The sequence below is a fragment of the Mustela erminea genome, chromosome 17 (genome assembly GCF_009829155.1).
Source record: "Mustela erminea isolate mMusErm1 chromosome 17, mMusErm1.Pri, whole genome shotgun sequence".
Lineage (NCBI taxonomy): Eukaryota > Metazoa > Chordata > Mammalia > Carnivora > Mustelidae > Mustela > Mustela erminea.
In genome coordinates, this window is record NC_045630.1 from 63,609,733 (window position 1) to 63,636,285 (window position 26,553).

The window sequence follows — 26,553 nt, forward strand, 5'->3', positions numbered from 1 at the left end:
CTGTGCATTGGGTAACAGTGTTGTATTTGCATTGATTTCTTGATCAGGCAGCTGGTATGGTGGTAAAGTAGAAAGTGTTTTCTTTTGAGTGGTCTCATGTTGAACTATTTTTACTGATGCGGGCATCATTTCGGGGAAAAGTTGTGTGTGCATGTGGGTATAGAGGAGGAGGATGCAGGGAAGGAAAATGTGGAAAAATAACAAAGAAACTGAGCGAAGAACATAGAATTCTTTCATTATTATTGTAACATTTTGAAAGCTTGAAAACATTTCAAACTAAAAATAGGTTAAGGTAGGGGTGCCTGGGTGTCTCAGTGATTACGTGCCGCCTGTGGTTCAGGTCATGATCCCAGGGACCTGGGACCAAGCCCGGCATCAGGCTCCCTGCTCAGTGGGAAGCCTGCTTCTCCCTCTCCCACTCACCCTGCTTGTGTTCCCTCTCTTGCTGTCTCTCTCTCTGTGTCAAATAAATAAATAAAATCTTTAAACTGTGTGTGTGTGTGTGTGTGTGTATAAAGGTAAAAAGTACAAATTATCAGTATCAGTAATAAAAAACAATATCACTACAGATCCCATAAACATCAAAAAGATAAAAAGGAGAATATCATGAGGATTTTACACAAATACCTTTGATAATGTTGATAAAATAATTTCCTCAAAGAGCCAATTTATTAAAACAGACAGATGAAGAAACAGATTTGAACAACCTCCTATCTACTTAAACATTGAATCTGTTATTTAAAATCTGCCTATAAGGAAAACTACAGAAAGGGGAAAAATATTTGCAAATCATCCATCTTTTAAGGGGTTAATATCTGAAATATATAAAGAACTCATACAACTGAAGACCAAAAAATCTGATTTAAAAATGGGCAGAGGGGTGCCTAGACAGTTCAGATGGTTAAGAGTCTGCCTTTGGCTCAGGTCATGATCCCAGGGTCCTGAGATCACTCCCTGCTCAGCGGGGAGTCTGCTTCCCCTTCTCCCTCTGCACCCTCTCCTGCTCTCCCTCCCCTCTCTCTCCCTCCCCTTCTCTCTCTCTCTCTCTCTCTCTCTCTCATGTGCACATGCTCATTCACAATCTCTCAAATAAATAAAATCTTTAAAAAAAAGTGGGCAGAGGCTCTGAATAGATATTTTTCCAAAGAAGACATCCAAATAGCCAACAGGTACATGGAAAGATGCTTAACATCACTAATCAACAGGGAAATGCAAATCAAAACTACAATGAAATATCACCTCGTGCTTGTCATAATGGCTGTTATAAAAAGGACAAGAAACAATGAGTGTTGACAAGAATGTGAGCAAAAGCCTCGTACACTATTGGTGGGAATATAAATTGGCACAGTCATTACAGAAAACAGAATGGAGGTTCCTCAAAAAAATAAAAATAGTACTATACTATGACCCAGCAATTCTACTTCTAGGTATGTATCCAAAGGAAATGAAACCAATATCTTCCAGAGATATATTGCAGCATTATTCACAATAGGGAAAACATGGAAACAACCTAAGTATCCATTCAATGGATGAATGGGGAAAGAAGTTGTGATATATATATGAATATTATTCATCCTTGAGAAAAGGAAATCCTACGATTTTTAAAAAAGATTTTATTTATTTATTTGTCAGAGAGAAAGAAAGAGCACAAGTAGAGGAATGGCGGGTGGAGGAAGAAGCAGGAACTTATTCCCAGGACCCTGAGGTCATGACCTGAGCAGACACTTAACAGACTAAGCCACGCAGGCACCCTGAATCCTACCATTTGTGACCAAATGGATGTACCTTGAAGTTGATGGCATTATAGTAAGTGAAATGAGTCAGGTAGAGAAAGACAAACACTGTATGATCTCACTTATATGTGGAATCTAAGAAAAACAAACCCATAAGAAAGACTGATGGTTGCCAGAGGTGCAGCTGGGGGTAGGGAAATGGGTGTAGGTGATCAAAAGGTACAAACTTCCACTTAAAAGATAAGTAAGTTCTAGGAATATTATGTAAACATGATGACTATAGTTAACAGTACTGTACTGTATATTCGTAACTTGCTAAGAGGGTAGATCTTGAAAGTTTTCACTTCAGGAAAAGAAATTTGTAACTATGTGAGGTGACAGATATTAATTAAACTTATTGCAGAAATCATTTTACAACATATACATATGTCAAATTATGTTGTACATCTTAAACGAAAGCAATATTACATGTCGATTGTATCTCAATATAACTGGAAAAAAAAAGAAAACCTTAAACTGGATGATTTAATGAGTGAATTCTTCCTGATGTTTAAGGAAGAAATAACACAAATGTTGTACAACATTTTCCTGAGAATGGGAAAAAGGGAACATTTTACACTTCATTTTAAGAAGCCAGCATAACCTTGATTGCAAAGAACATCACAAAAAAAAGGGAAATTATAGACTACTTTCTCTCTTTTCTCATGAACATAGATGCAAAAGTCTTTTGAAGAATTAGCAAATCAAATCCAGCAATATATAAAAATGGGTATTTATCATGAGCAGATTGAATTAATACAGATTTTCAAGGGTGGTTTAAGTCTTTAAAAATCAACCAATGTAACGCACATTGGCCAAAAAGAGAGAGAGAGAAACATATCATTTCACTAGATGCAGAAAAAAACATTTCAGGAAAACGTGCCTACAAATCAATGAAAGATTGACAACCCAGTAGAACACTATATAGCATAAATGAACAATTTACAAAACAGTATTTAAATAGTCAATATACATATATAAAAGCATTCAATTTCATTTGTCAGCCAAGAAATGCGAATTAAACCTTAACATAATACCACTACATGGGGGTGCCTGGGTGGCTCAGTGGGTTAGGCCTCTGCCTTCGGCTCAGGTCACGATCCCACGGTCCTGGGATCGAGCCCCACATCGGGCTCTCTGCTCAGCAGGGAGCCTGCTTCCTCCTCTCTCTCTGCCTGCCTCTCTGCCTACTTGTGATCTCTGTCTCTCAAACAAATAAATAAAATCTTTAAAAAAAATTTAAAAAAAATACCACTACATGATCAACAGAAGAGCTGTAGTGATAAACACTTCCCGTTGGTGAGAACATAGACCAGCTGAGCTTAGCAAGTGCTGGTGGGCTGTAAACTGGTGCAGACATTCTGGAAAACTATCTTGGGTGTCTACTAGATACCAAGTATATACTCTATGTTCCAGCAGCTCCACTGGCAAGTATATGTAGCCAACAGAAATGGGTTCCTATGTTCATCAAAAGACCTGTTCACGGAAGTAGTATTCATAATTGCCCAGAATTGGGAAAGACACAAATGCTCATGCATCAGTGATGGAACAGAAGAGGAAATCATCATGTGGTTCCACAATCACAATCGTGGTTCTCAAGCTTTTTGTCTCAGGACCTCTTGCATTCTAAAAAAATGATTGTAGAACCCAAGGAAGCTTTATGTGGTTATATTTATTAATACTTACCATAGTAGAAATTAAAACTGGGGAATTCTTTAAAATGGGAATGCACAAATACCATCATGTACCATGTAGCTTCTAGAAAACGCCACTGTACACTCATTAGAGAATGGGGGGGGGCACCAGATGAAATGCTTTTGACCTGGGGGACATCCTGAAAGTTCCCAGGACCCAGGAGTCTCTATATCACAGTTTGAGAACCTCTACTTACACAACAATGGAATCAAACTACAGCATAAAAAAATACGGATTAGTTCCCCAAACTTACTGAAGAAGCCTAATGCAAGGGCACATACTGTTACGATCCCACATATAAAAAGTACTGCAGGAGGCAAAACCGAACTCCCCTATTAGGAGTCAAACTAGCGGCGTGTGACCGGAAAGGAGCCTGAGGGGTCCTAGGTGCTCTTAATGGTCCATTCCTTACTTTGGTTGCTGATTATACGTGTGTGCTCAGTTTGTGGAAACTTACAGATCTGTGCCTTTGTAATACACTTCCGTGTACATATTATACTTCGATAAAAGTAAAACAAAAGAACAAAAGTATTATAAAAACTTGATAGTCAGTTAATCTATTTACCTCCACTCCAAGCCATAAATTCTGTCCCCACAGAGTCTTTGAGCCTGAGAATTCCAGGCCCCCAGCAACAAGCTTGTGACTTCACCCCTCCCATCTGGCCTTCACACTAACATCTCAGTTTGAGGCAATTATAAACAATAGTTTGGGGTATGGAAGCTCCACCATAATCCACTTCTTGGCCCCCAGCTGTTTCCCAGATGCATCTTCACAATAAATCCCTTGTCCCTTTTGTAGGACAGAGAATTTAGGGAGTAGCCCAAGGCAAAGTTTGTCTCTTACTGCCACAGTCCCGTTCCTAAACCTTCCATCTCCCCACCTCCACTTCACTAATTTTACTGTGGTTGAATAAATGTTCTTAACCTTCTTTATGCCACAAACCCATTTGGAATTTTGGTGAGGCTTATAGACACAGAATAATGTTTTTAAGTAAATAAAATAAAATGCACAGATTATAGGAAAACGTAGATTGAAACACAGTTGTGGAAGTCTCTAAAAACACATTTCTGATATCATAGTTGTTTATTAATTTTTGAAAACTAATGTTGAAGGCAACCAACAGAATGGGAGAAGATATTTTCAAATGACATATCAGATAAAGGGCTAGTATCCAAAATCTATAAAGAATTTATCAAACTCAACACCCAAAGAACAAATAATTCAATCAAGAAATGGACAGAAGACATCAACAGACATTCTGCAAAGACATCCAAATGGCCAACAGACACATGAAAAAGTGCTCAGCATCTCTCGGCATCAGGGAAATACAAATCAAAACCACAATGAGATACCAACTCACACCAGTCAGAATGGCTAAAATTAATAAGTCAAGAAACGGCAGATGCTAGCAAGGATGTGGAGAGAGGGGAACCCACCTACACTGTTGGTGGGAATGCAAGCTGGTGCAACCACTCTGGAAAACAGCATGGAGTTTCCTCAAAAAGTTGAAAATAGAGCTACCCTATGACCCAGCAATCACACTACTAGGTATCTACCCCAAAGATACAAATGTAGTGATCTGAAGGGGCTCACGCACCCCAATATTTACAGCAGCAATGTCCACAATACCCAAATTATGGAAAAAACCTAGATGTCCATCAACAGATGAATGGATAAAGAAGATGTGGTATATATATATACGATGGAATACTATGCAGCCATCAAAAAATGAAATCTTGCCATTTACAATGACATGGATGGAACTAGAAGCTATTACGCTAAGCGAAATAAGTCCATCAAAGAAAGACAATTATCATATGATCTCACTGATATGAGGAATTTTGGAAAGAAGACAGAAGACCATAAAGGAAGGGAAGGGAAAATGAAACAAGATGAAGCCAGAGGGAGACAAACCATAAGAGACTCTTAATCTCAGGAAACAAACTAAGGGTTGCTGGAGTGGAGGGGGATGGGAGGGAGAGGGTGGCTGGATGATGGACATTGGGGAAGATATGTCCTATGGTGAGCACTGTGAATTGTGGAAGACTGATGAATCACTGACCTGTACCCCCAAACAAATAATACATTATGTGTTAATTTAAAAATTGAAAAAAAGAAAACTAATGTTGAAAATATTCCAAATTAATTCAATATCTAGCTTTGGGGTCTTCTGAAATTTCAAAGCAGTTATGAATTTAAAATGATACATTGAGACATCTGAAATAACTATAACACGATATGAAAATACCCGTGTACTCTATTGTTGACAAATAGACTCCCACAGATCTGGCTGTGTGTTGGTTGGTTTGTTTAGTCTACGTTTAAGATGAAAGGAAATGCTGAATTTCACTTATGGGCTAGTGAAAATAAAGAGATAATTTTGTTTTCCTATCCAAGTACACCCATACTCTGAATTTTGTTAGTAGGGCCATAAGGTGCCCAAGATAAATAGAGACCAGATTAGGAACTCATGGCTCAGATTCAGCTTTTCTGACCTTGCATGGCTCAAAATGATCAGAATCTTTGTCCACTGGGTCTGCAAACTATAGCTAAGCCTGGCTTCCCACCTTTCTTTTTATTTTTTTATTTTTTATTTATTTATTTTTTTAAGATTTTATTTATTTATTTGACAGAGAGAAACCACAAGTAGATGGAGAGGCAGGCAGAGAGAGAGAGAGAGAAGCAGGCTCTCCGCCAAGCAGAGAGCCCGATGCGGGACCCCATCCCAGGACCCTGAGATCATGACCTGAGCCGAAGGCAGCGGCTTAAACCACTGAGCCACCCAGGCGCCCCAACCACCTTTCTTTTTAGAATGGCCACTTTTAGAGTATGCTTGTCTCTATCCTGTATAAGGCCACAACGAATGATCAACAAAAATCAACATTAGAAATGGTGGGCTCCTCACTGACCCACATCCAACCTCCTACACCTAATTCTGCATTTGATTCTGTATGTTACCCATAGTAGCTTTCTGGGTACCAGTTTCCATATCTGTTCGTTTGCATTACAAATAACATAAGCCCTGATTCTAATTCTTCAAAATAATAAGATTTAAATAATCACATATTAGAAGTCTTAATGGTAGGATTCAGGTTCAGGGGTTTTTTGTTTTGCTTTGTCTTGTTTTTTGAGCATAGTTGACACGCAGTATAACATTAGTTTCAGAGATACAACTTACTGATTTGACAAGTTTATACATTATGCTGTTTTACCACAAGTATAGCTCCCATCTGTCCCATTACATCACGATTATAATATCATTGACTATATTCCTTATGCTCTGCTTCTTATTCCCACGACTCACTCGTTCCATAACTGGAGCCCTATATCTCCCTCCCCCCCTTTTCCCTTTTGCCCAACAGCCCACAACCTCTCTGGTTTTGTTTGTTCTCTGTATTTATAGTCCTGATTCTGCTTTTTATTTATTTACTTTTTAGATTCCACTTATGATTGGAGTCATATGAAATTCGTCTTTCTTATTCTGGTTTATGTCACTCAGCACAATATTCTCTAGGTCCATCCATGTTGCAAATGGCACAATCTCAACTTTTTTATGACTGTGTAATATTCCATTGTGTATATATACCACATCTTCTTTATCTATTGTCTGTGGATGGACACTTAGTTTGCTTTCATGTCCTGGCTACTATAAACAATGCTTCAATAAACATAGGGGTGCCAATATCTTTTTGAGTTAGCATTTTCATATTCTCCAGGTAAATAATCAATAATGGGATTATTGTATCGTATAGTATTTCTATTTCTAAATTTTTGAGGAACCTCCACATTGTTTTCCACAGTAGTTGTTCCAGTTTACATTCCTACCAACAATACATGAGGGTTCTTTTTTCTCCATGTCCTCGCCAACTCTTGCTGTTTCTTGTCTTCTTGATCTGAGCCATTTTAATGGAGTGAGGTAATCCCTCATCGAGGATTGGATTTGCCTTTTCCTAACGATTAGTGATGTTGAACATCTTTTCATGGATCTGTTGGCCATCTGTATGTCTTCTCTGGAAAAAAAAAATGTCTGTTCAGGTCCTCTGCCCATTTTTAAATCAAATTTTTTGTCTTTTTCAGTTGAATGAGTTCTTTATATATTTTAGATATTAACCCTTTATCAGATATATCATTTGCAAATATTTTCTCCCATTCAATAGGTTGTCTTTTTGTTTTGTTGATGATTTCCTTTGTTATGTAAAGGCTTTTTATTTTTATTTCATGTAGGAGGTTGTTGTTTTTTGTTTGTTTGCTTGCATTTTTTCCCCTTGCCTTAGGAGACATCTAAAAAAATGTTGATATGGCTGATGTCAGAGAAACGATTGCCTGTGTTCTCTTCTAGGATTTTTATGGTTTCAGGTCTCATGTTTGAGTCCTTAATCCAATTTGAGTTGATTCTTGTGTATGGTGTTCGAAATAGTCCAGTTCTTTTACATGATGTAGCTGTCCAGTTTTCCTAACACCACTTATTGAGAAGACTGTCTTTTCCCTCATTGTATATTCTTGCCTCCTTTTTCATAGTAATTGTCCATATAAATGTGTGTTTATTTCTGGAGTCTCTATCCTGTTCTATTGATCTGTGTCTATATTTGTGCCAGCGTCATACTCTTTTGATTATTATAGCTTTGGGGCATGCCTTGAAATCTGGAATTGTAATACCGCTAATTTTGTTTTTCTTTCTGAGAACCGCTTTGACTATTTGGGGTCTTCTGTGGTTCCACATGAATTTAGTATTATGTTTTCTAGTTTTGTGAAAAATGCTGTTGCTATTTTGATAGGGATTGTATTGAATCTACAGATTGCTTTAGATAATATGAACATTTTGACAATATTAATTCTTCCATTCCAAAAGCATGAAATATCCTCCCATTTTTTTGTGCCATCTTCAGTTTCTTTCATCAGTGTTCAATATTTTTCAGAGTACTGGTATTTTACCTCCCTGGTTAAATTTATTCGTGGGTATTTTATTATTTTTGGTGCAATTGTAATGGTGTTGTTATTTTAATTTCTCTTTCTGTGACCTCATTGTTAGTGTATAGAAATGTTACTGATTTCCGGGTTTTTATTTTGTGCCTTGCTACTTTACTGAATTCATTTATCATTTCTTATAAATTTTTGGTGGAATCCTTACAATTTTCTATGTATAGAATGTCATCTGCAAATAGAGATAATTTAATTTCTTTACCAATATGAGTGCTGATTATTTCTTTTTCTTATCTGATTGCTATGGTTAGTACTTCCAGGACTATGTTAGATAAGAGTGGTGAGAGTGAACATGCTTTTCTCATTCCTGACCTTACAGGGATAGTTCTCAGTTTTTCACCACTGAGGATAATGTTATCTCTGGGTTTTTCATATATGAAAAAGTATGTAGAGGTATGTGCCCTCCAACCCCCATTTTGTTGAGAATTTTTATCATGAATAGATGTTGAATCTTGTGAAATGCTTTTTTCTGCTTCTGTTGAGATGATCATGATTTTTTACCCTTCATTGTGTAGATGTGTTTTATCACATTGATTGATTTGCACATATTGAACCATCTTTGCCTCCCAGGAATAAATCCTACCTGATTGTGATGAACATCTTTTTAAGGTATTGTTGTATGCAGTTTGCTAATATTTTGTTAAGGATTTTTGCCTCTATGTTCATCAAGGATATTGACCTGTAGTTTTCTTTTTTTGTGGTGTCTTTGATTTTGGTATCAAGGTAATATTGGTCTCATAGAATGAATTTGGACGTTTCCCTCCTCTTCTATGTTTTGAATAGTTTGAGGAAAATAGGTATTAACTCTTCTTTAAATGTCTGTTAGAAATCACTTGCAAATCCATCTGGTCCCGGACTTTCATTTTGTGGTAGGTTTTTTTGTTTTTGTTTTTGTTTTTGTTTTTTTAATTACAAATTCAATTTCATTACTTTGAATTGGTCTAGTCAGATTTTTCTATTTCCTTCTGGTTCCATTAAGATTGTATGTTTCTAGGAATTTATCCATTTCTTCTAGGTTTTTCAGTTTGTTAGCATATAATTTTTTTTCACAGTATTCTCTTACAATCCTTTGTATTATATTATATTTAACATGCATTATTGCATTTAAGCCACACAAGAGCCCTGTGAATTGGGAACTATTATTATCCTAACTCTATAGTTTTGGAGCTGGCAGGAGAGTCTGCATTCCTTAACTACTATTATATCTGGACTGCTATGACAGGAAAGAAGAGAAGAGAAGCAGCCAGCAGAAAGTCCTGAGGAATCCCTCTATCATGAGGTCAGATAGGGAAGGAAAGAGGAAGAGGAGGATATGAGGGAAGACTATAGGGGAGAAAAAAAAAATTTCCTCCACCTTCTTAGGGCCCTGGCTGGGTCTGAGAATTTAACTGACAAAAACAAATTAAAAGGAGAAAAGCATGCATGTTTATTTCATAAACATTCTGTGTGACACAGGGGACTTCCCAAGGAAATGAAGGCCAAAAGAAACAGTACCACCTGAGTGTTTTGATGCCAGGTTTGCTGAAGAGTGGGAAGCTAACCTGGAAAAACCCATTCCTTCTAATTCTTTTTGGGTTCCTCAGTTTTGAAGAGAAAGATGCTCCTTTCCTCCAGGTTTAAGGATGGCACCTCTCATGTGATGGTCTTTTTTTTTTTTTTTAAAGATTTTATTTATTTATTTGCTAGGCAGAGATCACAAGTAGGCTGAAAGGCAGGCAGAGAGAGAGGAGGAAGCAGGCTCCTCGCTGAGCAGAGAGCCCGATGTGGGGCTCGATCCCAGAACCCTGGGATCATGACCTGAGCCGAAGGCAGAGGCTTTAACCCACTGAGCCACCCAGGCACCCCTCATGTGATGGTCTTATAACCTGCTTTAGGGGAACAGGCAGGGGGGAAATCAGAGAGACCTTCCTTCCTCTGATATTTTCTCCAATCTTTCACCATAAGATATTCAGTTGGTGTGTTCTGAATCCCACCAGGAAGGGAGGATATGAGTGGGAACAAGAAGAGAGGAGAGAGGAAGACCAGAAAGAAGACAAGAAAGAGAAGAGAAGAGCCTCAGTCTTATGAGGGGCGCTGATTCCATACACCTTGCACACAGGCCTGAGGTCAAGGAGAGAAGAGAGATGAAGATAAGCACACACTAAAAAACCATGTCTTGCTTGAGTCAGCTTACCACAGGAAGGCAGACCACACATAAGGTCCCCTGACCACTGGCCCTTATACTGATCCACACCTCAGAGCCTAGCCAGTCAAATTAAAATGTTCTCCTCTACTGAGAGATAACCTACAGGAAGGAAAAGGAAAAAGTTGGGCCTAAGTACAGAGAGAAGGAACCTTACTTTATGCATTTTTAAAGGTTATTTACACTTCTTTTGGTCAGGTGATGCAAACAGTATAATCCATCAATTGTTTAATTTTGAAAATTAGTCTAGGAAGAGTTTACAGTTCAAACGAATATAGGAGGTCAGATGGCACCTCTCTCTTTCTCTCGCTTTCTTTCTTTCTTTTTTTCAGATTTTATTTATTTATTTGACAAATAGAGATCACAAGCAGGCAGAGAGGCCAACAGAGTGGGGGAAGCAGGCTCCCTGCAGAGCAGAAAGCCTGGTTCAGGGCTCGATCCCAGGACCCTGGGATCATGACCTGAGCCGAAGGCAGAGGCTTTAACCCACTGAGTCACCCAGGTGCCCCTCTTTTTTTCTTTTGAGATAGGGCACGTATGTGGGGGTGTGGAAGGGTGGAGGGAAAGGAAGAGAGAGAATCTTAACCAAGCTCCATGCCCAGCACAAAGCCCAACACAGGGTTCCATCTCACGACCCTGAGATTAAGACCTGAACTAAAATCCAGAGTCAGCCACTTAACCGACTGAGCTATCCAGGTGATACTCATCCCCTTATGATTTTCTTAATAACATTTTCTTTTCTCTAGTTTACTTTTTTGTAAGAGTACAGTGTATAATACATATAACACACCAAATATGTGTTAACTGATGATTTATGTTATCAGTAAGGCCTCCAGTCTACAGCAGGCTATTAGTACTTAGGTTTGGAGGGAATCAAAAGTTATACATGAATTTTTGACTGCATGGGGTGTCAATGTCCCAATCGCCACATAGTTCAAGGATCAATTGCATTTTCAATGATTTGTTTCCTAATGACACATCTATTTTTGTTCTGGCCCAGGAGTAGTAAAAGCCTCCTCTATCTCCTTCTGCATGGGTCACTGTCCTATTCCTCATGGTTTACCTGTACTTTGCCTACTCTTTTGTAGCTGGTCCTTTTATAAGTAAACCCTCTTCTAATTATCCTAATTTGAATGTGCCATCTGCCTTCCTACTGAGACACTAGTATTGTGTGCTTACTATAGGCCAGGAAGCTCTTAGATGCTTTACAGAGGCAAACTTGTTTAATCCCCACTTAATCCAACAACTAGCTACATTTATTAACTACATGTCATAGATGAAGTAACTGACATCAGAGAGTTCAAATAACTTGCCTCAAGTCACACAACCAGTAAGTGACAGGTGCTTGGATTAAACCCAAGCAGCCTAGCTTCAGAGCCCCTGCCTTTAATCACCATACAATGTTTGAATGCTTCTTGAAACTGGACTTGGTTTTTTCCATATGAATAAATTGGAGGGAGCAGGTGTCAAAGAGGTGGACAGTGTTTGCCCAAGAGGGGTCATACTTCAGTTTCATGAAGTCTCACCTGGGAGGAGAGGAAAGTAGAGGAGGAATTTCAAGGTTAGTGATGAAGCAGAGTGTCCATTAGACAGTAATCAGAAGAGGTCAAAAGACTGTTTTAATGGAGTTGCCCCATTAATTAATCTTGTAGAACAGGAGGGAGTGTCAGAAGAGGGAAGGACTGGATTTGAGATTTTGGAAGTACAGTTTCTAATTATGACAAAATCCTAAGTGAGTCCTTGGTGGAGTGAGACAAAGCTAATTAGAAATGATTTTTTTAAAAAATCTTTATGTGTCAATGTTGATTGGCCCCCACCTGGATACCGATATCAGAGTGAAGGATGACAAGAATCAAGGTACAAAGGACTAGAAGAAGATTGTGTCCCCACAGTCACAGTCTTTGGAGAATAAGGAGGAGAAATCAGGAGAGAGGAGTTAATTGTCTTATTTAGCTTCAAGCATGGGTTAAATAAATGAATTATATATTTTTCGCATAACAAGAAGTTGGGATGTAGGCTCTCTAGTCTAATACCGAGAGGCTTCTTCTTTCTTTCCTCTAAACCATATTTAGTTCATGGCTTCTGCCCTCAAGCTTGCTGCCTTAGGATTGCTAAGATGTCATACCAACTTAGTGCTACATACGGCAGCAAGTCGTCATTAGAGTCAGGAAGAAGAAAGCCAGCTAGCTCAGTGGGCATCCTTTTCCTGTGAGTTCCTGCAAATTCCACCCCCATTAGATAAAACCCTGTGACTTGGCTAATCTTAACTGCAAGGGGACTTTAATTTTAATTTTTTAAAAAGCTGTGCATATTGCTGTTCCAAATAAATGCATGGGTCTTCTCATGGGTCTCCTGTATGTTCTATTTAAGGATCACCAATCTTAGAGGATAAGCACATCTTGTGAGGACCAGGAGGTCTGTGAAGTAATGATGTATAGCAAGGGAAAAACTAAATTACCTCCTAATCCTGAAATCCACAGGATGTGAAGGAACAACAACAAAAAAAACCCTCTAATCTGAGGAGCAGTTCAATTTCGGTTAAGTCCAGGAAGTGGTGAGAATGATAAGAGGGGAAGCTAAAGATAAAAAAAGTAAGTTAATTTAAGAAGTGTGACAGAAGGGCCAGCAATATGAATGTGAGCAAGGAAGGATCCAAGTAATAGGAGGTTAATAGTTGGTGAACAGGGGAGGCTTTACTTCTGGAGGTGCCTGAGGTCAATAAGGATGTGAACCATCACAATGTTGATCCCTAATAGGATCTAAAATGAGGAGATGTGGATTTTGTGGCTGTGTTCTGGGTGCTTATTTTGGTAGAGTACTGGTTCCCAGGACAGCTGTCCCCTCAGGTTACATGCAGACCTTTGGATGAGCTATGAGGACTTGCTGCTCAGGCTTCACAGGAGGTCAAGTGATGTACAGTAGCAGAAGGGTCACCTAGTACAGCTGTTTGTGTTGCACGCTGCACAAGAGCACACAACCAAGAAAGGAGGCTGAGGGTGAAACTCAGTGAGGGCCACACTAATGAAGCCATGCAGTTAGGTATTTCTGCCACCTGGAATGGCCTCTCTTTTCTAATCCTCATGAAGGTGCTAGCCCTAGGCAATGCTGTAATATTTGGAGATATTGCCATTTATTTAAATAACTCATTTTATATTTTCACTTACAGGTACTTACTGATACAAGCAATCTAGCCCTTTGTACCTTGATCCTTCATGCTTTGGGGAAGCCGAAGACATACATGTTCCCCATTTAGCCTCAAGGCACTGACCCCCTGCTGCGGATTTAAGGCACAAATGGCTATAAATTCCCAGATTCCGAGTCCCAGCATGTTAGGAACAGAAGACAACTTGGAGGTCATCTATCGAAATCCCTTTTTCAGATGTGGGAGCCAAAACTAAAACAAAACAAAACAAAACAAAAATAAAAATTGAAAAACCACTTGGAGGAAGATGGAGATGAGAGATGGGAAGACTTATCCTTCATCCAAAAGATCCTGCTTATTTCATGGAAAGGGAACGTAGACCAAGACATTTTGACTCAGGAAGTTCAAGAAAGCCCTTTGTTTTTAACATGTCCTCCAGTGCTAAGTTGGATAATATTTGCAGTGAGAACATGGACTTACAGAATGTTCTTCCAACAGAAATTATTTGTCTGGGGAGGATGCTGTTCTCCAGGGAAAGGACAGCCGTTTTAACAGCCACTACTGACCTTGAAGATAAATACTACATTAGAGTAATTATACCAGAAAAGGAGCTCTCACAGAATTATATTGGCTGTCTGTGCCCTTTAGAGACAGAGTAGGACTCCTTGTTTTCAACATCTTCTAGAGGCAAAAAAAGAAAAGCATGGAGTCTGGACCCAACTTCATTTTCCTTCTGATTTAACATATGTAGTAACAGACTCCTGGAATTTCCATGGGAATCATCTTGTTCTGTGGCTGAGTGGTGTTCAGATACAGTGAGGCCATCCCTAAGAGATAATTCCATCCATCAAAATATTTAATAATTTAACAAAACATGGGGTTTCCAGTTGCAATTCTTCCATGAACCAAATGGAAAGCGTGAATGAGAACCTTTCCAAAGTACTATACCCTCACCTCCTCCGTCATTGAGAAGATTGGGGCTACCAAAGATTTAGTCATCTTCTGTTCCCTTCACCATATGCTTTCCTAGATTAATCATACTTTCATTTTCCTTCCACTCCATCTCAGATAGATCTACCTCCTTTCCAAACGTCAGCTGTCCACCCTATTCACCCCCATAGACATGCTCATATTGCATTCATCCTTTCGAAGATGTTTCTTATCCTTAGTGCTGCTCAAGTTACATATCATTTCTCTCCTTCCAATCACTCCCAAACCTCTTGAAAGAATAGGCTTTACTCCTTGCTTCAGCTTCATTGACTCCCATTCATGAGCAAATTTCTTAAAACGGAGCTCTGCCCACACAACATCTCCAGAAACTGACTTCAGAATAGTCTCTCAATCAACTAGCGGGGATAAAGCCTGAAACAAAGGATACCCTACTTACTCCTGCCTCCTCCCAGCTCAGGCCAGAAACCCTCGTGTGTATCTTCCATAGGCATGATCCGTATTTAAACTACGCGTCCCCATCCCATTCTCCGTGTTCCAGCAACACAAGACCTAGTTTAAAACCAGGGTAGCCAGTATAGCCGGCAGATGATGCAGAAACTGTCCATCCTAGAGCCTCTAAAACCCAGGATCCTCGGTTAAAAACGCCCGCAGGAAATAATTCCACAAAAGGACTAAATTCTACAACAAGACACTTAAAAAAAAAAAAAAAGGAATACAAAAATTTGTAAAGTGTGCTCCCACAGATCTTTGCTGAAAGAACTACTACAACAAGAAGGAAAATAAACTGACCGACTGGGAGACAAAAAGCCCAAAAGCAACACAAGAACAAAAACATGAGGATAAACCTCCAGTAACTATAAGGAATTAGAAGAAAAAAACACAAAAAGCAAAAAAGAAAAACAGTAACTTGGTATTTCTTTTTTTTTTTCTTTATCTAGAAAATAATATAATAACAGGAGAGAAGGAGGCATTATACTCAAGCTAAGGTTTTTTTTGGAGGGAGGAGAGAGATAGTAATGTTTAGACGGTTAAAATTAATTTACATTTATATTAAAACTCTATGGGTGGAAATTAAAAGAACATACAACTACCAAATGTGCAAAGCATAATAGAAAGGAATAAATAAACTGTCTCAAACAGAAGGTTAGAAAAAAGGAAAGTGTTTACACAGGATTAAAGTAAGATTGCAAAAACCCATCCAAATATATTACTAATCACAGGAAATGGGGAAAAAAAACACTATACTTACAAATAATTAAGGGACATAGATTATCAGATTTGAAACACATAGAAATATGCTATTTAATTTTTAAAGGTAGTAAAGACCCAGAAATGGTGAACATAGTTAAGCACTAACCTAAACAAACGTGATGTAGAAATGTTAATAGCAAATAATATAGATTATAGAGCAAAAGAATGAAAGAGACAATGATAGATATTATAAACAGATTTTTTAATAAAAAAGTAGAGTAATCATGGCCTTGTAGGCATTTAACAATATTGTTTCAAAATATACAAAGAAAATAATGTCTCAATTACTAGAAGAAATTGAAAAATCCATGTTAAATTGGGAAGTACTAAAAGATCTTCCAGCAACTGAGAAACAGACATAATGAGTAAGCATGGAGAAGGTGTGAATAAAATGCTTAATTATGATAGATAAAGATGTGTAGAAATTTGCATACACCCAACAAAAAGAACATACATTTTTCCAAGTGTATGAGGAGAATTTACCAAAAATTAACTAATATACAACAAATTTCAACAGAATTTAAAACCAAAGACCACATTTTCTCAACTGCAATGCAGTTAAAATCCATAATAAAAAAATTTACTTTAGAAATTATACTTTTAGAAAGTAAAATATAAAAGCTAAGAACCCATACTGTTGTTAGTAATCATAGGTTAAAAGGACATTATAATAAAAATTATGAAATACTTGGACTAAAAAATATGTCAACACATACAGTGCAGATGAAATAGCATTAAAAAAATAAGACTGTTTATGCCTTAAAGTAGAAGAAAAACTGAATATGCATTGGCCAAGTGTTTAAATTATAAACCAATATTAAAAAATTCACATGATAGAATAAACACTACAGTCTGTAGCAGCAATGTCCACAAGAGCCAAACTATGGAAACAGCACAGATGTCCATTAATAAAGAAGATGTGGGGTGTGTGTGTGTGTGTGTGAATGTATGTGTGTGTGTATGTATGAATGATGGAATATTAGTCACCCATCAAAAAGAATGAAGTCTTGCCTTTTGCAAAAACGTGGATGGAACTAGAGGGTGTTATGCTAAGCAAAATGAGTCAGTCACAGAAAGACAAATACCATATGATTTCACTCATATGTGGAATTTCAGAAACAAAACAGATGAATATAGGGGAAGGGAAGAAAAAGTAAGTTGAAAACACAGAGGGAGACAAACCATGAGAGACCCTGAACTCCAGGAAACAAACTAAGGGTGGCTGGAGGGGAGCGAGTGAGGGGATGGGGTAACTGGGTGATGGAGATTAAGGAGGGCATGTGATGTAATGTGCACTGGGTAGTACATGTAACTGACAAAACACTGAATTCTACCATTGAAATTAATAATATACTATATGTTAACTCAATTGAATTTAAATTTAGAAAAAAGGAATAAACATTAAAATAATAGAAGATAGGAAATAATAAAGATACAAACACAAAGCGATAACGTAAGAAACAGAACAAAAGATAGGCTTACCACTAACAAAAATTAGTTGTTGGAAAAGGCTAACAGATAAACTTCTGAAAAGACTGATCAAGAGGAACAAAGCTTTATTTCATTTTATTTTGTTTTTAAGATTTATTTATTTATTTTATAGAGAGGAGAGAAAGAGAGCATGTGAGCTGGGGGAGGGGCAGAAGGAGAGGGATGGAGAGTCTCAAGCAGAAGGCCCACTGAGTGCAGAGCCTAACCTGAGGTTCGAGCTCATAATCCTCAGATCATGATCTGAGCCAAAACCCAGAAGCAGTCACATAACCAACGGAGCCACCCAGGTGCCCTCAAGATGAACACATTTTTTTTAAAAAGATTTTATTTATTTATTGTCAGAGAGAAAGAGAGCACAAGTGAGGGGAAAGGGAGAAGAAGACACCTCACTGAGCAGGGAGTGCGATGTGGGACTCAATCCCAGGGATGTGCGACTCCATCCCAGGACCCTGGCATCATGACCTGAACCAAACGCAGATACTTAACTGACTGAGCCACTCAGGTGGCTCAACTTCATCTTCATTTAAAAGATCAGAGTGTTCCCTCATTTAAAAAATGACATTAGGGATGCCTGGGTGGCTTGGTTGGCTAAGTGTCCAACTCTTGTTTCAACTCAGGTCATGATCCCAGAGTCATGAGATTGAGCCCCACTTTGGGCTCCTGGCAGAGTCTGCTGGAGATTCTTTCTCTCCCTCTCCCTCTGCCCCAACCGCCTCTCAATCTCTATGAATGAATGAGTGAATGAATGAATGAATGAATGAAATATTAAAAAAAAATGATATTAAAGCACTTATTTCATGGTTTTATTGTGACAAATAAATATGGAAATGAATGAAAAGTGTTTTTAAAATCCCTGGAACATAGATATTCTATAAGCGTCAAGGTAATCCAAAAGCAAAAAATTCTATTTTTAATTTTTTGAGGAATCTCCACATTGTTTTCCAAAGTGCCTGCACCAACTTGCATTCCTCCCTTTCTCCACATCCTCTCCAGCATTTTGTCAATTCTTGCCTTGTTAATTTTGGCCATTCTAACTGGTGTAAGGTGGTATCTCAATGTGGTTTTGATTTGAATTTCCCTGATGGTTAATGATGATGAACATTTTTTCATGTGTCAGCTAGCCATTTGTGTGTCTTCCTTGGAGAAGTGTCTTCATTTCTTTAGCCCATTTTTTGGTGTGATTATCTGCTTTTCGGGTGTTGAGTTTGAGAAATCCTTTATAGATCTTAGATATCAGTCCTTTGTCTATAGTGTCATTTGCAAATATCTTCTCCCATTCTGTGGGCTGCCTCTGTTTTGTTGACTGTTTCCTGTGCAATGAATCTTGGAACACTACAACAAAAACTAAGGATACATTGTATGGTGACTAACATAACACAATAAAAAAAATAAATAAAAGCAAAAAAATTCATGATTCCGAACAAAGAAGTAGGATGGAGATTATATTGCTATATACATAAGTAAAACATATATACATGATTACCATATAGTATTTACAAACCCAGTGTAGGTGAAGAATTTTTTAAAAGTCTGGATGAAATCCACATACCAAAATCTGAATAAGGATTGTGTGTGTTGAAGATGGGAGAAGGATGGAACTAGGAACGGGCATTTAAAGGGATTTTAGTTCTATGTATTGCCTCTTTATTTAAAAAAAATGCAGAAGCAGATATAACAACTTGTTGACAGTATATACTTCTGCGTGACAGAAGTATAAATGGAACTAGCACATAACTTTAAAAAATTATCAGAAAGAAAGAAATCTAGTGCCGTGTAAGGTGAAGACTCCACCTTACTTATTGCCTGGGCTCTCGGCGGGCCTTAAGGTGGACTCGGAAGCGTTAGGAGAGATTCAACAGTGGGTGGATGCCTGTTCACCGTCGACTACAGATGGTCCCAGATGTCCCCGGATGGGAGGTTCTCCCCACAATGTGCCATCATTGGCTATAAAAGGCATCTCAATACATGTGTTGTTAACCATGGTGAAGTAGACTGATGCATGATTTAATTAAGAAAATGCATTAGAAAGAAATCACAGCAGTCCTGTGAGGTAGGCAGGAAACCATTCCATTGGACCTCAATAATCCCCACTACTGCCAGCCCCGTAGCTAATTCTTGCTTCTGTGCTATGGAACATCTTGGAGTCTACCCCCCGAGCTTCCTGCAAACACGTGGGCACCTGTCTGGGTTCTTCTCTGAGGTCTATCCGCTGCTTCTGGAGTGACCACTCCCAACCACGCCTTCCCACCTTCTATAAAGAGATGGAAACTACTCCAAACGTGATGGCCTGTGTTTCCTTTCTCTGTGCTATTATAGCTTTCTACACTTTTCATACATTTACCGTCATTTTGAGAGATGTTTGGGAGGGCAAGGAGAAAAAAAAATATTTCCATTTATTTTAGAAAGAACGTCAAGTTTATTTTACTTGAGCATGATGGTTAATTCTGTGCCCAGGTATTTGGTGAACCAGGATTCTGGGTGCATCTGTGAGGGTGGGTTTGGATGAGATTAACCTTTGAACCCACAGACGCGTCAGCCCCTTCCTCCCCAGGGTGTGTGTGGCTCATCCAATCCAGTAAAGGCTGGACAAGGACAAAAAGGCTGAGGAAGGGAGGACTCAGTCTCTCTTCCTGCCTGACTGTCTTCCCTGGGCCCCAGGTCCTCTCTTGCCCTCAGACTTGGACTCAGAGTGGAACCAGCACCACAGTTCTGCTTCCCGGTAGCACCACGCGCCATTGGCTCTCCTGGGCCCGCAACTTGCCGACCACAGATCTCGGGACTGCTGAGCTTCCACGGCTGCGTGAGCCGATTCTTTATAATAAATTTCTCTTTACGTATGTGCAGATACGAGCTATGTTTCTCTGCAGAACCCTGCCTCAGACAATGAGCAGACTCTTACATGCTCTTAGGCTATTCCATCCTTATGAAGATTTTAAAAACAAAACAGATGCCGGATTCATATTTATTTCTATTGCATTTCACATCTTTCACATGTTGGCTTGTAGCCACTTTTTAGTATGGCTGAGATAGTTTTGATTCTTTAATAGTCCATTCACGCATCATACAAACTTCTAGATTGGTCAGAAACCAGCTTTGATGCTTCGACCTTCAGCCCTGGCCAAGACATCACCCTCCATTGCCTTACATTAATTTTTTTTTTCACTTTATTCTCTCCTCAAGGATCCTTAAATATCAAACTGTAATTTAGGTTCTGGCCCAAGGAGTCTCCTCGGCTAGTTTTACTTTCCTAACTTGAGACCCAGTGGTCAACACCAGCAGTGTTCATATTCTATGAACACTGAGTGTCCGTCACTCAGATGAGCTGGTTTGCTGGTGTTTACGCAGCTGGCGAACGGCAGAACTTGGACAATTGCACTTAGCTCAAGCACTGTTTGTGTCGACATGCTGCCTTTGTGCTCGGTGCTAGGGTTGCAAAGGTGACTATGACAGGGTTCCTCGTAAATAAAATATATGGTAGAGAGCTGTGGTCTTCAAACTGCTTTGATTATAAATCATAGTAAGAAATACAGTTAATCTAATGACCTTGTACACACACCAATATTGATAATGAAAGCACCTGCATATATGTCTATTATAATCTATTTAATTTAAAACATCAGATCATAATACACTGTATTGACTTTACAAGCCAGGGATGGGCCCCAATCAACAATTTAAAACAAATAATTTCAGACAATGGAGAACATTATGAGATTCATCTTTAGTTCTAAATTTAGAGCTTTCCTTACAGATGATGAGGTTGCTATTTATTTTTAGCTTGGACTCATGCCTACCCCTTAGGCATTCGCATTTACATATTAATTTATTAACCCCTTGGGTCCTGATAGGATGAACTGCAAATGAGGTCATTTTTGGTAGAAATAATCCTGGAGTGATATAAGACAGGGAAAGGTGGAAGAGGCAGGCAAGATAAACCTGGCCAAGGATGGGTGACGGTTGCAGGGTCCCTGGAATTATCTGACGTCATTATCAAAGTAGAGAATAATCCCAAGACCAATTACGGAATTAGGGGAACTTGGGGGCATCTCGTGGATAGAATGCCGCAGGGTGTTTTGTCTCCTACATCTCTCATCTCGGGGGTTGTTTCCTCCCCCAAATCTTCTCTGGTGGCCCTTGAAAGCGCTCACACGTCTTGAGCCTGCCTCCATCACTCACTTGCACAGTATTAATAGGATGTTTGGGGGTCTTGGGAGCAGGCAGTACCTTTCCTTGAATTCCCAGCATCCTGCTGAGAGCCTGGCAGCGGGACTCAGCACACATCCCCCGGCCTTTTCTGAATCTCACCTCCAGCACTGTGACACCCAGTTGGGCTAACTGATCTGCGGGGCTTTGCCGTCCAAGCAGGTTATGGTTTTGACAGATCTGGGGCAGCCCAAGGCATGCTGCTCTGTAGCTGACTTACGTTTACACGTTAAAACATGAATGACCCATGCAAGAGGGACCTGCCCTGCCCGGGCAGAATGAGCATCCTCCTGGAGCAGAAGGAAGCCTAAGGCTGCAGAGACAGGAGTCTGGCCTGCAGCTCCCACAGCTGCTGCTGCTGCTGCGTCAAGCCTGCGATTTCCTCTAAGGTCTGGATTGGTCCAGGGAGCAGAGAGGGCTGGCAAAAAGCCTCTATATATTCCTCAGAGGGAGAAGCTGTTCCAGACACTTGGGAAGTTTTCAGAGTCTTGCTCTGCTGTTTAGAATTTGTGCTCAAAACTGAGGAGCTAAGCCACTTGCCAAAATGTGCAAAGGACTTGCGGCTTTGCCCCACTCATGCCTGGAAAGGTGAGAACCAAGTTATTTTGGCTTAAGAGATAGAGATGACCAGAATCTTGGCTGAGGGGCAGGGTGGGTGGATATCCAGGGGTGATGGAGAGCTGTGCTGTTTTTTCTGAAACACCTGTGTGATTGTAGATGGGGCTTGTCTTCTCTCTGCCGACAGCACTGACACTTGTAGGACCTGAGCTGTGGGAGGCAGATCCAACAGGGGCTGTCTCGTGCACCATTTCGTATCCAGATCTCATTTCCTCCAGGGAGATACCGAAGCCATGGGTGCCTGGTCAGGGTCAACAAGTGCATGATTAAGAGAACGGATTCCGACATCATACTGCCTGCCTTTGAATCCTGACTCTACTACCTACTATGTTTTGGGGTTGGGTGATGTATTTACTCTCTCTGCCTTTCAGTTTCCTTCTCTGTGAAACAGAGACGCTGGGAGCATCTACCTCAGGGGCTGGTTATTAGGACTGAATGAATTACTGGATCTTAAACTCCCAGCACACAGTCTGGCACAGCCTAGAACTGTGTAAATGTAGGCCTGTATTACTTGATGCACGTGGATTGAGAGAGGGAGGCCGGTTTGCAGTGAGGAGGGGGGGTTTCTCATTGTTCTTTGTGTCTTGATCCCATTAGATGGTAGTAGTTGGATTCCTGGAGAGAAGAAAGCCCCTGAGGCACAGAGGTTATTTACTGGCTAGTACTCTCCTTTTAAATACGTGGGAAAACACCTTTGAGATTCTCTGGTTATCCGTTAAGCTGGACGATATTCTGGAAGGAATCCTAAGTATCCAGGCTAACAACCCAACAACCCTACCTGACGCAGGGAAGTGGGGATCTTATTTCCTAAGAATGGAGTTGATTACACGTGGTTTGAGTTTTCACCATTTAAAGGAAATAAAGTGACCCTTGTGCAACCCAACTCCATCCCTAAAGACATTGGCAGTGTTTGCCTAAGAAGGTTGTGTTCATTGGGCTGTTTGTGATCTCTCCTGCCTCTCAGAAGCTCAGATCTGACTCCTCTTACTGTTCTATATACCTGATTCACGATCAGCCATAACACTGAATTGCTTTTTGTTACCTTTCAGCGCACAGTGAAATCTTAACGTGCCACGATAAAACTAGTGTTCATGTGAAATTCTTTAGGGTGGCCAAGGAGCAAGCATTTTTTGCCTCGATTGCCTGAAGATTTTAGTTTACTGGCTTGTGGTAGAATCTTGCAATTTTGGTTTCTTATTAATTTTTTTCGTGTTCTGTTTCCACTGCAAAGAGAATCTTCATTCCAATTAAAATGCTGCCTGAGAGGAGTGTTTTGGAGAAATGGGACTGTGGAACTGTGGATCTATCAGCGCACATTCGTGGAAAAATCTGAGACTATCTATCCTGATTTTTCTAGAGAAAAATCTAGACTATCTTTTTATCCTATTCATTCAAGCATGGTGCTTGAACGAATGCATCCAAACTTACCAACCCTGGTCTCCTCTCTGTCTGTCATTTCCCAGCTTGCCAGTGGCCCTCTCTCCAAGTATCTCTACGCTACAGGAGGAACAGAGGTGGACCTCAGTGCTTACTTAGATCAAGATGTTTGAAGAGCCGTATAGCATAAATTAGGATAACGTACATGCTTACAAAATGAATCTGTCTATAATGGAAAGCTCTACCAAAGAGTTGCCTTGGACATAAAATTCAGTTTACAAAAGCCAGATTAATATGTTGTGATCGATTGTAGTGGAGAGAGGACTGGCAAAGGAGTAAGAAGCAGATTCAGTTTTGTCATTATCTAAATTTGGACCCATGAGCAGGTTCTTTCACTTCCCCAGGATTCTCTGTTCTCATGTAATCAATGAGAGTTGGACTGACTGTCTCTCACCTTCTTTCCCACACTGCCGTAGCTTAAATATGTTTAAGACACAGTTTAAATCAGGAGCTATCAAGAGATGCAATTAAAGGGAAATTTATCCGAATGAATTTCTCCCTAAAAGTTTAGGAGCAGAAAAGAGTCAGTTAATGAAAACTCGTCCAGAACCCAGCCCTGTGCTGAAATCATGGCAGTGGCAGAAGCGACCTACTCTAGGATTCTAATGATGATTTACAAGAAAACAAAATTTACTCCATGTGCCAGGAGAGTCAGTCCTAGAAAACAGTCCTTGTTCGATGTGTAGAGAAGCATTAAGCCAGAGTCAACTTTGACATAATCATAGGAACTGTTCTTTCTTTCTTTAGATCTTAAGACTATTGCTTATGAAAACCCAAAGGGGTCCTCACAAATTTTTATATATTCAGAGAGACCAGTAATCCAAACATACAAGCAACAAATGGCCACAACCCCAGACTTCTGCCTCGTGGCATACTGAAACCAGTGCTGTGTTGGTGGCAATGTGACAGTCCTTGGAAAAATTAAAAAGCGGAGTCCATTCAAGTTCGTATTTTTCACCCACAGTCTTCAACTTTGAATGTTAGGCTTCTTCTGAAGATGCATTTTATTTCTGGGTTCTCTGAAATAAACTTCTCTGAACAAGTTTAAGTTTAAAGTAAACATGGCTCTTCCAAAAAAGACAAAAAATTCCAAAATAAAAAGTGTTATTGTGATGATTCCTAAAAAAGTCGTTAGTATATTATAAGGCAGTCAGGGTGATTAATATAATTGTTCTCTTTCAGTGCTGACAAGTCCTGTCACCAAGTTCACAGTCTCTGTTAACCTAAAAAGGAGAATAAGAGAGGAATGAAAACTTAGATACTGACAGAGAGTTCCCCCTGGGATAGTAATGAAGTGTCACAAGCCCTGTATCTCTGTCGGTGTCTGCTGTAGCTCTGATTTCTGTTGAAGGTTATTAAGCTGCTGGTGGTGAAATGTTTTCAGTTCACATGAGAGCATCTGGTCATCTCAAGTTCGTGGCAATGCTGGGAATTTCAGGAACTGTGGAAAGTTAATGAGGAAGGTGACATTCTGTTTTTTTTTTTTTTAATTTATTATTATTTTCACTAGACATTCCATTTTTTCCTCCTCTTCCAATTTATATATAGGTATACGTGGGGGTAATTTAGAGTAGAAAACCACTTAATAAGCAGGGCCACTGACCAACTAATTGTTTAAGGTCGTTAAGCCACATGGAAGCACCTTGCTGAGTGGGCCAGGTTCCTGGGTCTGCAGGGTTAAGTAAATACTGATTTTCCAAAGGTATGAACACATCCTTGGGGCAACTTTGGAGGAAAAAAGGTGGCAATGAACTTGAACAAGTCACAGCTCAGTGAAAATAGGTGAAAGATGACCAAAGAAGCCTACAGAGAGAGTGGCAGTGACTCTAGCTAACTTTAGGATCGTGCTTTCTGGGAATAAGTATGAATGTAAAGCTTGCTGTAGTTCATAGAGAGTCTTCTGATACAACCACCTATATTCCAATGAAACTTTATTATGTTAACAAAGTAAAGGAACTATTTAGTAAAATTGAGGCGTGGTGAGTCACTCAGAAAGACTTGGATTCTTATTGATGAGACAATATTGATCATTTTTCTGGATTGCCTTTCAAAGGTCCATACTTGCCTTAGGCATAGAGACGAAAGACCCTGACCCTGCTCTCAAGGAACTTGCCGGAAGCCCTGTTGGGGAGACTGCTAGCAAGAAATGAGTCCATGATGTTGAGATCCACTGCGAAGGAGTGAAAGCATGGAGTGTAGAAAAGCAGAAGAGTGGGAGGAGTTGGGGTGGGGGCCCAGAGAACTTTTGGTGGTCAGGAAAACTTTGCAAGAAATTACAATAAACGGTACTTCACCCAGGCTCATGAATGAAGCCTCAGGAAGGAGAGTTTACCCGGTCTATGGGAGAAGAGCCGGGAGCCTGTGCAGAGTCAAGGAAGGGAAAGGGCCCAGCGAGCGTGGCTGCTGTTAGCACCTCTTCATCCGCTCTGCATTATCTGTCTGAGGCAAGCAAGGAGGGAACTTTGAATTTCTCATCAGTTCACCTCCGTGCAGCACATCCTGTATCTTGTTTCCTTGGGACTTGTCAATTCCCTCCACTCCTGTCTGTGAAGATGGAAGGGATTTGCTCAGCGGAGAGATATTCTCCCCACCCCCCACCCCTTCACCTAAAGAATTTATTTACTAAATAGACAGTCCGTACTTGGCACCTAGTAGGCACTTAATAAATATTTTGTCAGAAGAATGCATAAATAAGCTTATAACGAGCGAAGAAGACAGGGCTGCTCCCAGTTTGGCTTCGTGTTTCTTCTGCTTGGAGAGGGTCAGGGAAGGACATCAGCAGGGCTATTAGAGGCTAGAATGGGGAGAGAGAGTCTGTTCCAAAACAGAC

The 26,553-nt window shown here is 39.8% G+C and overlaps 1 protein-coding gene across 1 annotated transcript in view; it reads left to right on the forward strand.

Annotated features, from left to right (window-relative positions):
- Nucleotides 1-22,027: 22,027 nt before the first annotated feature.
- RGS5 (regulator of G protein signaling 5) overlaps nucleotides 22,028-26,553 on the forward strand; it is a 49,481-nt gene continuing 44,955 nt past the window's right edge. The window contains exon 1 of the mRNA XM_032318414.1: nucleotides 22,028-22,256. Within this exon, the coding sequence (XP_032174305.1) occupies nucleotides 22,213-22,256 (44 nt within the window). The 5' untranslated portion in view covers nucleotides 22,028-22,212. The remainder of the gene's footprint in view (nucleotides 22,257-26,553) is intronic.